General features: G+C 31.5%; 1 protein-coding gene across 1 annotated transcript; it reads right to left on the bottom strand.

Annotated features, from left to right (window-relative positions):
* Positions 1–2366: 2366 nt before the first annotated feature.
* LOC108771799 (dorsal-ventral patterning tolloid-like protein 1) lies at positions 2367–16353 on the bottom strand (the record flags this gene model as incomplete). Its single annotated transcript, XM_018537162.1, has 9 exons — positions 2367–2695; positions 9997–10181; positions 10260–10383; positions 10574–10756; positions 11091–11311; positions 13490–13732; positions 15552–15734; positions 15831–16056; positions 16145–16353. Coding segments are annotated over 9 exons (1903 nt in total), but the record flags the coding sequence as incomplete, so codon positions are not given.
* Positions 16354–17855: the final 1502 nt, after the last annotated feature.

Raw genomic sequence — 17855 nt, 5'->3', positions numbered from 1 at the left:
CAAGATCTAAGAAGTATCCAGCCAACCAAGGCAAGAGATCTAAGGATCAATTAACAATAAAAAAAATCATTTACATATCACCTTTTCGTATAAAACAACGCGTGAAATTTTGTGCAGAGATGGGAAAGTTACAAATGTAAAAGACTTGTAAGTGAAGACTTGTAGTGTCTATTATTAATCTTTTAAATTAACTTTTAAATTAACTAGTAGTTTTTTGAACATAGCCGGAGAACACTATCGCGTTTTCTGATTGCAAATAAATTCCAGCTCTAGTTCAAAATAGGCCACGTGATTGCGTTCAGAAAACAACGGTTCAGTGATCAGGTGCATTTATTAGTACTACAACCATTCACTGAGCGCTATTGCATTTTATTGACGGATTCCATTAGATTGAAAAATATAGACCAAACAGGTACAAAAATTCGTTGAACGCTTAAATTAAATTTCTTTCTTCTGATTAATCAAATGTTTCAAAACATTTGTAGCGCCAAGTGGACATTACCGCATAAAAATTGACAAATAAGTTTATAAAGTAATTATGAAAGTAACTATTAAAAAAGTTAGTAGTTACTTAAAAGATGTAACTAAGTTAAGTTATAATCAGGGAATGGAAGTAACTCGTTACTTGTAACGTAGTTATATTTTTTGGATAACGATAACGTACAGTTATTACTTTTATCGTTACTTTGCATACGATTGGATACGTTATTCTGTTATATAACAATTACATGTTATTAATTACGACAGCTATAAATGTAGTTGTAGAACATTGAGTGTTTTTATTTAATACAAGCGTAAAATTTACCTTAATCTAAACATCGTACATATTTTGTTCTAATTGAGCTGTGTACAAAGCTTTACTCTGTACATTTCTGTGTACAAAGCTATACTTTGTACATTTCTGTGTACATTTATGTTGAGCAATTGGAAAACACCTCTTTTTGCAAAATTTCTGTTATATATTTTAATTATAGCGTTATAACTTTCTTTCTATCAAAATATTTCATTTACAGCTAAAAGTATACATTAAGTAAAAATATAGCTGTATTATAATAAAGAAATTATGTGTATTTCTTAATTTTCTTTTTAATTTCTAACTTATATTGTGATTCAGATAGTCCTATACAATCCTATATAATCTTCTAGTTTTCTGCAAAGTATAAAAAAATTCCTATACATAGTGTCAGTGTTTTACATGCTATATACATATATATATTGCTTTTATTAACATTTAAACAAAAACACTACAAAAGTACATTTTTATACTGATTTTTAAAAAGTAACAGAAAAGTAACGAAAAGTTACCTTTCGAGTAACGGTAATTGTAACGAGTTACTTTTAAAAAGCAATAAATGGTAACACGGTAACTCGTTAATTTTTTTACTCGGTAACGAGTAACTGTAGCTTGTTTTAAAAAGTAACTTTCCATTCCCCCCCCCCCGGTTATAATTACAAATAAAAAAGAAATAACAAAGTTAAGTTACAGTCACTGAAAAAAAGTAACTTTAACTGTCTTCGTTACAAGTAACGAGTTACTTCCCATCCCTGATTTTGTGTGTACAATATACTCTAGTTCAAATCAAATTCGTTGTAACTGATTTGAAATGATTCAAATCAGTTGAATTGTATTTGAATGCTGTTATAACTCGCATAGTACATTTTAGTACTATTTCAATATTACATATCTCTGAAATACAAATCAAGAAATTGCGACGTAGATCTACAATAAAAAATGGGCCTTACTTGGAAGAAATCAACATCTCATCACAAAAAGTTTGATAATTTCGAAACCTTAATTAAAGTATTATAGATAAAACTATAGTAATTTAAAAAGGTCTGAAGAAAAGCTACAAGAATATGCAATAAAAAATAGGGAGACTCGTTAAAAACGTTTCAAATGACTTTGTCCTGATCTTGACAATGCCACTCAAGATTAAATTCATAACGCCAATAAATAAATCTTTTAAAACTCTACAACTTTCATCCGGAACAATTTTTCCTAGAATGCTTAGTTTTCGAGATATATCACTATTCCAGCGCTTTTTATGAACTCTGTACATTAGCAATTTAGTATTTATATAGTTATATCATATATAGTGTTTATATAAATGTACATACACGCGCATGCGCGCGCATGCGCGCGCACACACACCACACACACACACACACACACACAAACACAAAATTTATGCATATGGCGATTACACATAAAAAATTTACAATGTAATGTTATGAAGCACGTACATATATAACGATAAACATCGCACCGACTTTCTCCTTCGGGACTTTCCTCCAACTCTTCTTTTTTGCTGTATGTAATAACAATAATAACGATTTACACATGATAAATAAAAGATTGATTGATATCACACACTGTCAGGACTGCTGGATTCTTGGTCGCAACCTGCTTCAGGCTCTTCTGTCTCGCCTTCGTCACTTTCATTCGGTGGACTTGGCTGTTCTAATTGATATTGGTTAAAACTGTGTGTTGATGCGTGATTTTGATGCTGATAATGTAGCAAATCATGATGTTGGTAGCAATGACGCTGATCATCAACTATTTGCTGCGGTGGAAGGTCATTGATTGATATATTACACGATCTTTGGCGTAATCTACGATGACAGATCAGACAGAGTATCATGATCACTATGATACTGCCTATCACATAGACTATCGGCATCGTGTAGCTGCCTGCTGGTACGGCGGCGACGCCTGTAATTCGCATCATAATATGCATCCGCATATACAAATAATTCTATAAAATATTTTAAAAAATGGTCTAAAATTTAATAATATAGAATATGTAATAAAAAATATCAGCCCATCAACATAAATTTAAAAGTTAAATCTATTCCAAAGTTAAAAATAATTGGGGGGGGGGCAGTTTTAGTAATATAGACATTATATATGTAGATGCTTTGCTTGTATTTTATGAGTATATGAACCCTTCACAAATCGATTTTTTGTGTATGTGTGTTATTATTTTAAATGTCATAATAGTTATTTTTGTGACTAGGGAGTAAAAGTGGTTTTTACACCCGGAGGGTGTTTGACGGCACGAGGGCTGGCGAAGCCAGCCCGAGTGTACGGTCGAACACACGCGGGTGTGAAAACCTTATTCCCGAGTAGCAAACAAAATTTTTCGTACTAGGGAGCTGTGAAGGTGGGGAATGAGGTTCATGGATTGTTTTGCTGAGTGGGGAGTAATTGGGTGTTATTTATTTACAATTCTCCGGGGTGTAAAATCGCATTTTACTCCCGCAAATGCGGGAGTAACACTATCATTTTACACGCCCTAGTACGAAAAATAAATAATAAATCTATATTTTTTATTTTGTACTATCTTTTTGTTGTATAAAAAAATTTGTTGTATAAAAAAAGGCGTTAAAAAAATTCGGAAAACAAAAATTGCTGTTTATTGCTAATCAGCTCTGTAATATGTTGCACCTTTCCTACACTAACTTTTAGATTCCGTCCCATGAACACGAAAAATGAAAACGGAATTGAAAAAGTGAGATTTTGAATACGTCCAATATTTAAGAAAAAACAAAGGTGCTTGAAGGAAACAAATGATAATTTAATAAAAGAAATACAACATAGAAAAAATTTATTGTATATCTTTCAAATAGGCACATTAACATTTTATGAATAAAAAAATATTTATAAATGAAATGTAATATTATAGATATACCATTTTTATTATAAAATTAGAATGTCATTCTTCTTGCGAAAAATATGCCCCATGGGAATAGATTACTTAAAATCGAAAGAAATGATACTTAATTAATTGGATGTCACTACCATTTCACCTTTCCGATTCTGTTTTTCTATGTTCATAAGACAACATCCTAAGTGCGTCTTCCCTACACTAAGGCTGATATTCATATTCCGTTTTCATTTTAAGATTGTATTAAGTAATGTACGTCTTAATATGCTACGATTATTTGATTGGATCACGACTTCTTAAGATAACATTAAATATAAAAATCAACCATGAATACGTGCAGCGTATACTATAAAAAAAACTGCAGTCCGATGGAGAAAAGGAAGAAAAACAAATATTTGTCTCTCTTTCCTGCTAACAGCATTAGTCAATTAGTGAGAATCTAGTAAAAAAAAAAAAAAAAAAAAACAGTACAATCTGTGCATTAGAATCTAGAGCATATGGAGTGTGCATTACCTATATCTCTTGTGATCCAAACGTGCACAGAAAGAATGTTACGGTTGCCACAACCGGAAATAATAGCACTTTTCGCCCATCAATATATTTGATTGTGATAACCATATATAAGATGGACATAGAGTAAAATCGCCTATTATGAGATACCTTCTTTTAAAAGCTTGTAATTGATTTAATTTATAATCTTAACTCTTGTTTTAATGTCAAATTTAAAGGAAATACATTCAAATTTTATCTAACAGTTAACAATCAATAATAGCTATACTTTATTGTACCAATATATAAATTTTTTTTATTAAAAGTGTCGATTTTACTCATTTAAAAAAACATTCCTATAATATGAGACACAAGAGTTTCTTTACATGAGATAGTATCTCATAATAGGAAATCAAAGAAGAAAAAATGAGAAAATACTTTCTATACACACTTTTATTGCACAACAATAGGTATAGCAAAATTTTAGTATTCATTATATATAATAACATAATTTTTTGACTTTTTTTTTGTCATTTCAAAATGCAAAAGAAAATGTCCTAGATAGATTAGAAATTCATCACTTTTAGTATAGAATCATAGACTTATAAAAATGAAACACACAAAAAATTAATAAGACTTAAATGTCTTAATTAAAAAAAAAGCAAAGTTTAAACTTCTTAATTTTTCTAATAAAAAATAAGTCACAAGCTGTGAAATATTTATTTAAGAGGGATAACAAACAGCGCAGAAAAACTTTTAGAATTTTACTTCACCACATTGTACATAACTCATTTTAAACAAATCTGACATTTTTCCCATTTCTTTCCATGTGCATCTTTTGGAAAAAGTCCTGCACAATATGGACATTCTGCATCATTTTCAGAAGAAAGTTTAAGATTATACCGACAAAGTATACAATAAATTTACAAAACAACGCGATAATTTACTTATATTGCATGTGTACATTAAAGTGAATTAAAACAACAATAAACTATGACAAAGTTAAATAGGTACCGTAAAATGACACTTAGGTATTGTAAGAAATTTTATGTATATGTATATATAATATATATATATATATATATACATAAAATTTCTTACAATATTATTATATATATATATACATAAAAATTTCTTACATTATAATATATTATATATGTATATATATACACAAAATTTACAATATAATATATATATATTTTATATATATACATATATATATATATACACGGAGTGAGGTATTTAAACCAACATTTAAAAGGGTTGGCCTTTTCGAAACAGTCAACGTACTCGTACGAAAATATATCTTTTTACGTGATAAATCGAAATTGTCGCATTAACAAATATCAACAAACGATAGGAATTCTGCCGAAATAGATCTACGACGGACGCAATATTTATACTTCGCTAGTTAGCTGAAAAAACCATCGAATTTAACAAACCTACCTTCATGTACTTTATTGACCTTACACAAGCCTTTGACAAGGTGAGACAAACCGATATATTGAAGCTATTGAGGGAACGGAAATTATTAGAGTGTGATTTAGTTTTGAGGGTTTTTTTTTTTCAAAAACTGATTCATTTAAACAAGATAATGAACGAATACCTTAATCAAAATATTTTCCTTCCGTTTTGTATAACTTTTTCCCATCTTTCTAGCAAGAGATGGATTCCGCGACGATAAAAAGATTCTTGTTTAAAGTTAATCCAATTTTCTATAAATTTTCGCACATCTTCGAAATTATGAAAATTTGTATCCTCTAGAACATGTTGCATCAAACATAATAAGTGAGAATCAAATATAATGTCTGAAGAATACGCGGGGTGCGCGGTAAGACTTCCCATTCCCGCTCTAATAGCGTTTGTTTCACTGATAATGCAACATAAGGTCGAGCATTGTCAAAAAGGATCTTTGCGTCGTTTACTCGCAATTGGTGATTGTTTTTAGTCGAATGCTTGCTTTAATTTGTGTAATTGTTATCGATAACGATCAGCGGTGATAGTTTCATTCGGATTTAACAGTTCATAATACACACCTTCTTGATTCCATTAAATACACAGCAATACCTTTGAATACCGTTAATATTGCGCTTTGAAGTGGATGTTGTTGGCTGGCCTGGATCAGCTCATGATTTTCTTCGTTTAGGATCAAAATAGATCCATTTTTCATTCCTAGTAATAATTCGATACAAAAAAGTTCTTTTTTGTTTGGCAAGCAACGAAATGCAAATGTTTAATCGGTTCGCAATTCGGTTTCGCATTTTCCAACAATTGATGTAGAATCCATTTTCTTTCCTTGCGAATCCTTCCTATATCATGTAAATGTTTAATAACTGTTGTACGATAAACATTTAATGCTCTGGCAAGTTTTGAAGTGCTGGATTTTCGTCCAATAATACTTGCAAATCTGCATTTTCCATCTTTTTTGGTTGTCCTGAACAATTTATCCCGAACTTTATCGTTAATATTGAAATCACCACTTTTGAATCGCTTGAACCAATATCTTATTATGTCTTAATTAATTAAATAGGGCAACGTCACCGTAAGTTTCTATCAGAATTCTATAATCTTCAGTCACCGTTTTTCTTCTGATTAAAGAACAAAAGCACGTCGAAAATGTTCTTCAGGAAGCTCCATTTTTAAGATGACATAAACACAATGTTTACTGCATCTATTGTTAGTCTTAGTCTTTGTCTTCAATGAATGGCACACGACCAGAATTAGGTCATTATGGCCAGTAACGAAAATGCCGCACAAGACGGTGAGTAACGCAAAATCTTAAAGAATGACGCAATAACCCGCGAAAATGGCGAGAACCGCCCGAACACCGGGCGCCTGCGACCACGACGTCGTCACGCCGCTAATACGCGCGTCAGGACGAACGAACGGGACATCCAAAATCGCGGGATCGCTAGGCGGATTTAGAGTAATCGCAAAGCATAGTCAAAGTCGGCCACATTTTCCAAAAATATAACGGAAACAAGCACCCGACAAAGACGCGTCCATTGATACCCTTATTTCGCGGAAAGAAACGGCTCGAACTTTCACATTGCGCGCAGCGCGCTACGTAACCGGATCGACATATAAATCGTTATTACTTTACAACTATAATATTTAAAGAGCTAAAACTTTCCAAAAATCTTCCTTAACTAATAAACAAAATTGTAATACCGGTAAAAGTTGACAAATCGAAAATTCGTATGATAACTTTTGTGATCGAATGAATGAAACTACGAATGCGAGAGGAATATTTTGAAAAATTCGGCATTTGGCTGTGAAATGTTTCGAAAACTTCTTATATGCTCTGTATTTCGAGAAACATATTGAAGTTTATCCTGTTAAAATTACAAAGAAAAATATTCATATTTGGAGATATGGCGAGTTGAACACAAAAATCTATTGAAATTTTTTATTTAAAAAATTACTTTTTTTGTTTATAACTTGAAAACAAAAAAAGTTACAAATTTGATTTACAGACAATGCAAAAAAGATGCGTTATGAAATTTTCTATAAGAATCAGTCGTCAAAATTGAAATTAGAGCGATGTCCAAAATTAACCCTGCAGACAATATTTATCCCGCAAAATCCACACATATCCCCTTATAGAATCCAGACCCTCAATTTACTGCATCTCCTCTTCCCGAACGAATCTCTTTTGCGAACCGCATAATTTCGGCGAATTCCGCGCAAAAGTTAGGTAGTTACAATATCTTATTTTAATATAATTTTTTGGACATACGAACGATTATGGAGAGAACTGCGAGAAAATATTCCTCGCTATGGTACGCGACTATCACTTTATCCACTATAACGCAGAATTCATATTTAAAAAAATGTATAATTATGATGAATGAATTGATAAATTTAATATTATGAGTACAATATATCCACTAGACAATGTAAATATCAATAAAAAATTTTTATTCATACGTGCTGAAACTATTCTTTATTTTAAAATTTAAGACATAACTATCATTCCATTTCCCCTTTTGCTTCAGAGGCGCACGATTTCCGCGCGAAGCGATTTCCACCCCATCTCCTCTCTCTGCTTCAGAGGCGCACGACTTCCGCACAAAACAACTTCGACCCCACTTCTCCTCTGCTTTAAGGGCACACGAAATCTATGATTGTACTGTTGCATAAAGTCATAACCCGCATACAACAATACAATTATGTAGAATTCACACTGCGTACGACATACGATGATACGATATCCAATAGGAGAGAGCTTTTTTTCTAGATCTCCTATTAGATATTGTACCGTTATACGTCGGATGTCGTACGCAGTGTGAAACCAACATTATGGAAATCGTGCGTTTCTTAAGCAGGGGGAGGAGGAGTGAGAATCGCTTCGCATGGAAAGTCGAAACCCACGTGCAACAGTATGTATAATTATAGAAGTCGAGTGTCCCTTAAGGAAATCCTAAAGTAAAGCTCGAACTCTAACGAAATCGCCTGATGTGTGTGTGAAATATGTGTTGATCGAAATATTTATATTTAAATATAACTTTTATTTATATATATATATATATATATATATATATGTTTTCTTATTTTTACTGTATAACGTTACAATTTAAAATAAATAATAGTATAGTTTAAAAAAAAAAACCGCTTTTTTAAAATTGCTGGATAAAGGCCGAAAAAATTTGAAAAAAACCGAAAAATTGTTTTTTTTTTTAATTGCTATTTTGCTATCTCTAAATGACATACTATTTCATTTTTAATGTCCTTCATCAAATTAATGTGATTCAGAAAATTATGTAATCATATTTTTATTGAAATTTTTAGTTTTCCTTCTATTTTTATAGTAAAATCTAATCTAACCTTCCACTAGCTAGTGCATAGTAAAGGGGGTACAGTGGAGTAATTTCGATAAATTAACAGAAATTGTATATAAAGATTGGAATTGTATAGTGTATTCAATCAAACATACAGAAGATACACTATTGGTGCAATATAAAACTATGGCTGCGTTTAGCAGCTTTGCAACTGCGTTGTAAGATTTTTTAATTATTAATGATCGGTTTTGCTTTTAGTTCTTTCCCTTATTAAATCTAAATGTATAAACCAATTATGTTTAAGAATTTTACAATAATTGCAAAGCTGCTTTTTCTGCTGAACGTAACTTATGTTTTGTGTGTTTTATATATTTAATAGAATACGTTATACGACCTCAACCTTTAATATCATTTCACACACACACACACACCCACACCCACACACACACAAAATAATTTCGGTTAACTTATCCAAATTACCCCTTTTACGGCTGTACCCTATGGTACAGATAATTTACGAACACGCGTGAATTTTTCCAATTAATTTTTATACCTTTGGAAAGTAAACCGAAAAAAACCGCGGAAAAATTGGAAAAATTCGGTTTTCTTCCGATCCTTTAAAGCTATTTAAAAAAAATAATAGTAGAGTAAACAGGAGTCCTAATAATGTGATTAAAAAGTGCATTGTTTTACTTGATTAATATAAATTATATAATTTATTGTTATTCATGCTGATTATAAATAAGTGCTGTTAGTTTGCGTCATAATATATATATGAATAAAAAGTTAATAGTATTGTTAAAGGTTTGTCTTGAAAAGATATTACAATACACAGAAACACACAATACACATGAAAATCTTTGTAGAATATATCTGTTGTACAATTCACAGGAGATTACACTGGATAATAGAGTAGGATATAGTTTACTTATAGAGAGAATAAAAAGAAAGAGAGACAATATAAGTTGTAATGGAAGCAAAGTAAACTACCGAATCACACCGCTTTTCGAAATATTTGTTTTGTTTACATGTTGCATTCCAATATTAGCGGAACTTACAGTTTTCCTCGTCCGATAAATCATCAGGTCCACAATTATTAATGTTATTGCATCGTAGTGACTCATTGATGCAGTATTTATTTTTACTGCATAAAAACTGGTTCTCGCAATCTGTATTCGCACTCACTTCTGTCCACACAGCTCGAAAGCCTTTTTGCCCTACAGCTTTATCAGCTGAAATAAAACTGTAAATATAACGTGAATATTTATTAAAAGCATATTTCTCTTTGAAAGCCTTATTGTTTATATGAAGCATAACAAACCTGAGTCGCATATTATTATCTTCCGAAAGATAATCCCATTTAGTTTTAGGATCTTTAACACCACAAAGTTCGCGAGGAATAGAAGAATACCACATGCGTAATACGGCTGCGGGACACCCTCGTGCTGAAAATAATTTTTCAGTAAAATTATCAAAACGTTAATAGTTTGTATATTACAGTTTAAATACCAAAAATATTATGTATATACTAAAATAAAAATAATAATACAAACATTAATATGCAAATTAATAGGTAGAAGTTATGTAAGAGAAATTGTGTTAGTATTGTAATCTCATAATAAATCCATATATTACCTTCTGGATCACCTTCTATGGAGAAGACCTCAAAGTTCAAGAGTATTCGCTGATTCGGTCGCACTCTTATAAACCAGTTGCAACTTTTACTAGCTAAGTTTTTTGCCGACCCATTGTAGTTTTTTGGATAATTTGGACTAGTTATTATACCGTAATTTAGACTACTAATATTTGATCCACAATCTATAGCATAATAATTCGAAAAAATTAATATCACAAATAACCAGAGCTTAATTACCTAAAATTAACATTATAATTCCAAAAAAATTTTTTTGAATTATTATGTTAATTTTACAATGTTTTTTCGTTTGTAAGAAGAAACATTCATAAAGAAATAAAAAACATTTTTAATTGTAGAATAAATATGTATTATATTTTCCAATTTAAAATAAATACCATTTTTCCATTTAAACCATGAAATTTTTAACTTAAAAATTACATATAAAAGATTATAAATTTATTTTTTCCTTTTTTTTACTTTTATAAAGAAACAATAATTGTATGCATATAAGCGTACCTCCAAAAATAGGTTTAGCGATCTCAAAAGTGTAACGCGCTTTGAAGCCACTGTAGACAAGCTCAGAATCGGAATGTAAGATCACTTTTAAGCCAAGAGCACCGAGATTTGATTCTACTGGGCCCGGTGCAGTCTGGCCGCAATACCTTCCTATTAATTTCTCTGTATCATCCCGATACATATTGTAAATCTCCAGCCAATCTTCTTGGCAGAGCTCATATCTGGTAAATAAACAGAATCGATTTTAGTTAATATATTGTAATGCGCTTTAACATACAGTGTTCTATAATTGTTAAAACAACGCTTATGAATAAATAGAATGGACTAAATTGTATGAGTCAAACAGTCTTCTAACATTTTGCAATTTTAGCAATAGGATGAAATATAAAAACTCTAGCCAAATATGGGGGGAGAAAGTCAAAATCTCTTCCCGATAACTAATTTGGCTAAAGTTTGGCGCACTTTTTGTCACTAAAGAGACTTAGTTTCCCAAATTTTAAATATCCAGTACTCTTCCTGTCGTCCATAATCTTCGAAAAAGTGTTTTTTAATATATCATTGATGACAAATGTACAAGTACCTAAGATCCAACTAGACCATTTAAGGCTTTGTTTCTTATTGGTTGTATTTCTCATGGGCCTTCTACAATAGCCATTACTTAAGTTTTAAGTGTTAAATCATAAGAAATTTACCAATCACAATCGAATGTGAGAAGAATAATCAACTGTGAGTGATCAATTTCTTATGTTCTTAATTACTTAATACTTAAAACTTAGGTAATGGCTTATTGTAGAAGGCCTATTATATGTACGTTCTACGACATTTAATAATTAATATTGTTTATTTATGTCGTTTGAAATAGACATTACTCCTAATATTACTAAGGCCTCTGTCTAATGGGCCTTCTACAATAAACCATAAGTCATAAATCGGAAGTAAGAAACTAAAAATTGACGACTGTGATTGATCCATTTCTAGCTTATGACTTATGATTTGTGACTTACGGCTTATTGTAGAAGGCCCATAAAGGTTTAGGACGCTCGCACGGAATGCAAGAAGTCCGGATTCGATTCCCAACTGAGGTAACGGCCCGTATTCAGAATACGCTTACATGTTAGCACTCTAACATGCTATAGTTTACGTTACACGTTTGTATACTATAGAATTTCAGAGCTAAAAGCGCGCTTTTAAAAACAATAAAAACGCGTTCTGAATACGGACCAGTATCTTTCGCAATAAGACTTAATTATTTACAGGTTTTAAAATGTCGTTCAACATTATTAAGATTGATCTAAGATGTGTAATAAGTATATAAAATTGTTAGTCAATTTAACTTGTGATATTACTGCTGTAGTTTAGAGAATAAATTATCAAAGAAATTTTGATTTTTAATTGTAATTTGACTCTTACTTCGCCCTTTTTAATGTTATTGATTAAATATAATAAACATTTACAATTCAAATCAATCCAGTTCTTAATACAGTTTTTATTTGCTATCTATAATCTCAAATCGAAATAGCTTTTTAATTTAAAAATTATTCGATCCATAACACAAAATCCATATGTTACAAGTAGAGAGTGTATCATATAAAAAGAATAAAATTTATTAGAAAAAAACTTTCCTTTATAATTCAATCTATTGTAAATGTATAAAAACAAATGTCTTAACTAACTGACTTATTATCTACGCCTAACTCAAACTTAAACTAAAACTAAAATTTTGACACGTATGTTTGAAGGTTTATGCTTCGGTCTTAAGGTCTTAATCCTAAAATTCAGCCATAGAGTTCAAATTTTAGTTAGAGCTGGCAGCTTTATTGGTTAAATTTTAGGATCTTGGGATTAAGACCTGAAGCATAAACGTCACTTGACTAGACTTGATATCGAAAAGTATTAACAATTTCTATATTTTTATTCGTAGAATTTTTGTAGCATTTTATTGCACAACTCGGTATTTTTATGTCTACAACTCAAAGGTTATAATCAGTTATGACCGTTATGACTTCATCAATCATGTCCCAATAAACATGTAATTTGATATTTGCTGGAAGTTAATCTCTTCTTAATAGACTAATAATAATTTTAATCATAATTTCAATTGGGAAAATGTCAAAATCTTAGATAACGAACCTTTCTACATAAAAGATTGGTTTCAGAAATATGGTTTCGTCCATAAAACAACAATACGATTTAAACAAGCAAAGTTTGCATTTTGCAGTGAATCGGCCGAATACGCATTTCTTTAGAAATTAATATCTTATTCACTATTGCGACAACTGTAAAATTGCGATAGAGGATTTTTCAACTCATTGAGAACTTAGTCACTACATACTTATAAGCGTTGTGTCAATGATTACAAAACACCTTATATAAGTTACAGGAAATTGTGATTTACTTACCCATAACGTCCGACTGTTACATTATTTTTTGCACGAACTTTAAAGTGATCGAAAATCAAAGCAACCTGTTCATTTGGCGTCGCTAAAAAGAAATATGTGCAATTCGTGTCGCTCGGATAATTGCTAGGATATCGTGGTGAATTAAATTCGCCACGTTTACGAGAAGAACTTCGGTAAGTAAAAGTGCAACTGCCATCGGGTGCTGCGGTGCCCGGTATTTTATATTCCGTTTCAAAAATGTATCTATCAATCAAAGTTAAATTAAATTTAAAATAATAATTAAAAATGTATTAGAAATTGAGCATAATAAGAATAATTAATTGAGAATAACATTGAATAATTAATAACTTCTTAACTTATGATAGATTGATAAACTGCACTAGTGAGCACTGAGTGCGAACTTTTTCGGTGCCACACATTCAGATTACGTGCACTGTATCAGTGCGCTCAGATTTTACATATATGGCAAATGAAAATTATCCAGTGTAGTACTGAATTTATATTCGGAGCAACTATAATAAATAAACTGAATGAGTTTAACAAATGTTGCACTGACGTTTCTAACAGAGCAACAGTGCAATATACCACCAAGTTTTTGCATTCGCAGTGTCATGTCTAGTTCACACTAGGCGCGATGAGCGATGCGCGACGAGCGATAACCAATAATAACTCTGCTTTACATCGTCGTGTGAGCTAAAGCAAAGCTTTTATTGGATATCGCTCGTCGTTCATCGCCCATCGCATCCAGTGTGAACTAGGCATCAGAGCAAACCATTGACCGAGTCAATGTAAGGATCATGGTGGAAATATACAAGGTGAACCATTGCGCATAATGGCAGAGACCCGAGATCTCAACCAATCAAAGATTAGGCAATTCGTCCGGCGCGAGTTACGAAGCTCATAAAGTAAAATAAACATGAAGAAAAAATATATCTATAAATAACATTATATTTCCTGAATTATCTTCCTTTTCTTATGCATTTGAGGAAAAAAGGTTTACATATAAGGAAACTTGTAAAGATCTTGTTCTATTCCTGATTGGTCACCACATGCGTTTGCCGCTGCTTACCGCATACATGGAGTTTTAGCTTAGAAAAAAGAGTTACCTCTCTATGTATATTCTTTGCTTATGCATGGCTGCCTTGTACCTTTTTTGATTTATGTTCCGTTCATTATAAGTATAGTTGTAGTTTTTTTTATAAGAGCATTGTGCATAGTCACAATAAAAGTATTATTAGACTGACTTGCCTACTCATTTAATGTGCCTTTACAAGCACCGCTTCAAATGAAGCTGAATATATTATAAAACTTTAATAATTCGAAATATACCTATTTTTGTAGGGTAGAACAGATGATACTTTTGTTGTAATGCATATTAAAATAAAATATTATCTTACAACATAAATTATTAAATCTTTAAACTAAAATATTTGTTATTTCTCTCTAAAAATACTAATATTCTTTTTTTTCTATAAAATCTTGAACATTATGCATATATTTTTGTGTCTTATGACTATTGTTGTAAGTACAAAGAAGCAATAATTTTACTATCTACTGTAATAATTTAAAAAATAATAGGTTACAAAAATTTTTAAATAACACAACTAGTAAAATTTAATTATTATAAATTAATAATTGAAGAAATAAAGGACTCTTTTTATAAACAATAATTAATACGTTGAGAATGGCGAATAAGAGTCAATCTAAATCTGATAATGTATTCTAATATTCTATATTATTATAAATTATTATAAATAAGTATAAAAGGAAAAACAAATGATATTTACAATATATTGGCCTTATTTAGAAAACAATTAAGAATAATTTAAGTATATTATAATATGTTAAATTATTATTTTTACTGAAGTAAATTGTTATCTTTTTCCTAAAATTAATAGTTATACATTTCAATCAAAAGTTAGAAATCAAAAGTTATTTTAATTACTTGTTGAAAAATAGTACGATGGAATTGTAAAAAAAAACCATTAAATAAAACTGAATTTTTTTTATTAAAAAGAGATTTGTCTTAAATAATACTACCAATATATACGTATGTACTCACTTAGCTTTAAAGCCCTGTGCCTGTAATTCTCCGCTACTGAACACCATCACGAGCCGAGGCCCGTCGCTGACTACATGACTCGGATTGCTATTATTACCACACATCTCATAATCAAATTTGTCATAAGAATCCGTTGCTTCTTGACCTTTTAAGTATAATTTTAGATAGCCGTCGGTACATGTCCTAAAAAAAAGCCCAAAAAGGAATGCAGTGCAAAATGACATTTACGCTTTATCATACTGGCATTTAGTATTATAAATATACTTATTTAATACTTACTCTCCCTTGGGTGTCTGTATTGTAAATACTTGAAATTCCAACCGCACGCGTTCTAGATGTTGCGAGTCTTGCATGCCATAAATGAAATAACGACAGACGACCTTAGGTAAGTAAGGATATGGAAAATTTGGACTAACTACGAATCCTGATGTTTCCTTCTTACTAAGGATTTTTTGGTCACATTCAGATCCACGGATATGTTCGCCTTGATATTCTGTTATGAAATCTACGAATAAAAAAAATGATAGTATCGATTAATACTTTACAATTGTAAAGTTTCATAAATAACAAACAGGTATCATAATTAATCTCACCCAGGCTGACAAAACTTTCTGAGAACTCAAAAATTCCTTTAAATCCTCGATTTTGCGTATTAGCCGTGCGTTTCAATGTGGAAAATAGCACGAATAAACTGTTCTCTGAGGAATATAACACTAAATTTCGTTGCTGGCCGCAGTACGTGCCTATAACGGCGGTCGAATTGTCGGGACCATCATACACTTTAACGTAATCTAGCGGGCAACTATAGAATAATTTTCTCATAGAATAACTGTAGAATAACTTTCTCACATTAACTATATCATTTTTTACATACATATTAGTATGTACCTAGTATAAATATACACTACTCAACAAAAAATAAGGAACACTTTTAAACACGCTAAAAATTTGGTAATATTCAGAATACCGTAACTCAGTGAGAAATTATCGCAGATAAAAAATTAAAAAAATTTTTTAAAGATTAAAATCTCTACTTACAAAATCTGTACTTAAAATTTCAATATGACTGATCCTTTATGAAGTTATACGGACAAATGAATATCAGTCAAATCTGAAAATTTTGCACAATCTTTGCAAAATGTAAAGTAAATGTTTTTAGTAAACGTTGTACGATTTTTTTTAATGACAGATTTCGTAAGTAGAGATTTCGACCTTTAAAATGCTTTTTTAATGTTTCGTCTGCAATGATTTCTAACCGAATTACGGTTTTAAAAATTGCCCAATCTTTAGCATGTTTAAAAGTGTTCCTTATTTTTTGATGAATAGTGTATACATACGCAGAATGTTTGGAAACTCAACTGACAAACTTTAAAAGATTATCAGAGGCACCAAAAGGATCATCTTTTGCAAATGGACCTTGGCGACACCACCTCAAACTTATAAGGTCAGTAAATAGATCTTTTTACACCCTAAAACTTTTGTCAGTAAAACAATCTTTATAACTTATATTTTTGAGACATTTCGACCTTTTTCGAACACTATCTGCTGTAACGATGTAACGACACGCACTTTCGACCCTAGATCCATTTGCAAAAAATGATCCCTTTAGTACCCCCAACAATCTTTGAAAGTTTGAAAGGTTGAATTTCCGAACATCCTGTATATAATTCTAATATAAACATACACAGATGTAATACATATCTTTTATTTTAAGAATGCATTAATTAATTACTAATATAGAGAAACAGAACAACGGGCCAATAAATTAAGTTAAAAATCTTGATAAACCTTGACAAACAGGGACCATCTTCCGATGACCTTGACCTTGACATATGTTATCAAGATCATGACCCTGAGTGACCTCCAACAAGTTTTAGCAGTCGCTCGTCCTTCGTTAAAAAGTTATTAACAATCATAGTTTTAAAATAAACGTTTTATTTCTGCTATACACGTATGATATACTATTCTACACCTTTCCCTGTTCAGAAACGTTAAACTTTCCACGCGAAGTTACTTTCACTCCCTTCCCCCCCTGTCAAGGGGCATACGACTTCCATGATTGTACTGTTGGGGGGACCTCTATCGACGGGGCGGATGTGGGAGGAGGACGGGCAGTAGGTCCGCCCCCTTGCACCCCCCTCCCGTGTGTGTGTGTGTGTCTCAAATAATGTCTTATTTTGTGACACACACACGCACACGCGCGCGCACGCACGCACGCACGCACGCACGCACACACACACACACGCACACGCGCACACACGCGCGCGCACACACGCGCGCGCACACACGCACGCACGCACGCAC

This window comes from Cyphomyrmex costatus, unplaced genomic scaffold (genome assembly GCF_001594065.2).
Source record: "Cyphomyrmex costatus isolate MS0001 unplaced genomic scaffold, Ccosl1.0 scaffold1658, whole genome shotgun sequence".
NCBI classification, from domain to species: Eukaryota; Metazoa; Arthropoda; class Insecta; order Hymenoptera; family Formicidae; genus Cyphomyrmex; species Cyphomyrmex costatus.
The sequence above is the reverse complement of the archived record's forward strand: the minus strand, read 5'-3'. Positions and strand labels throughout refer to the sequence as shown.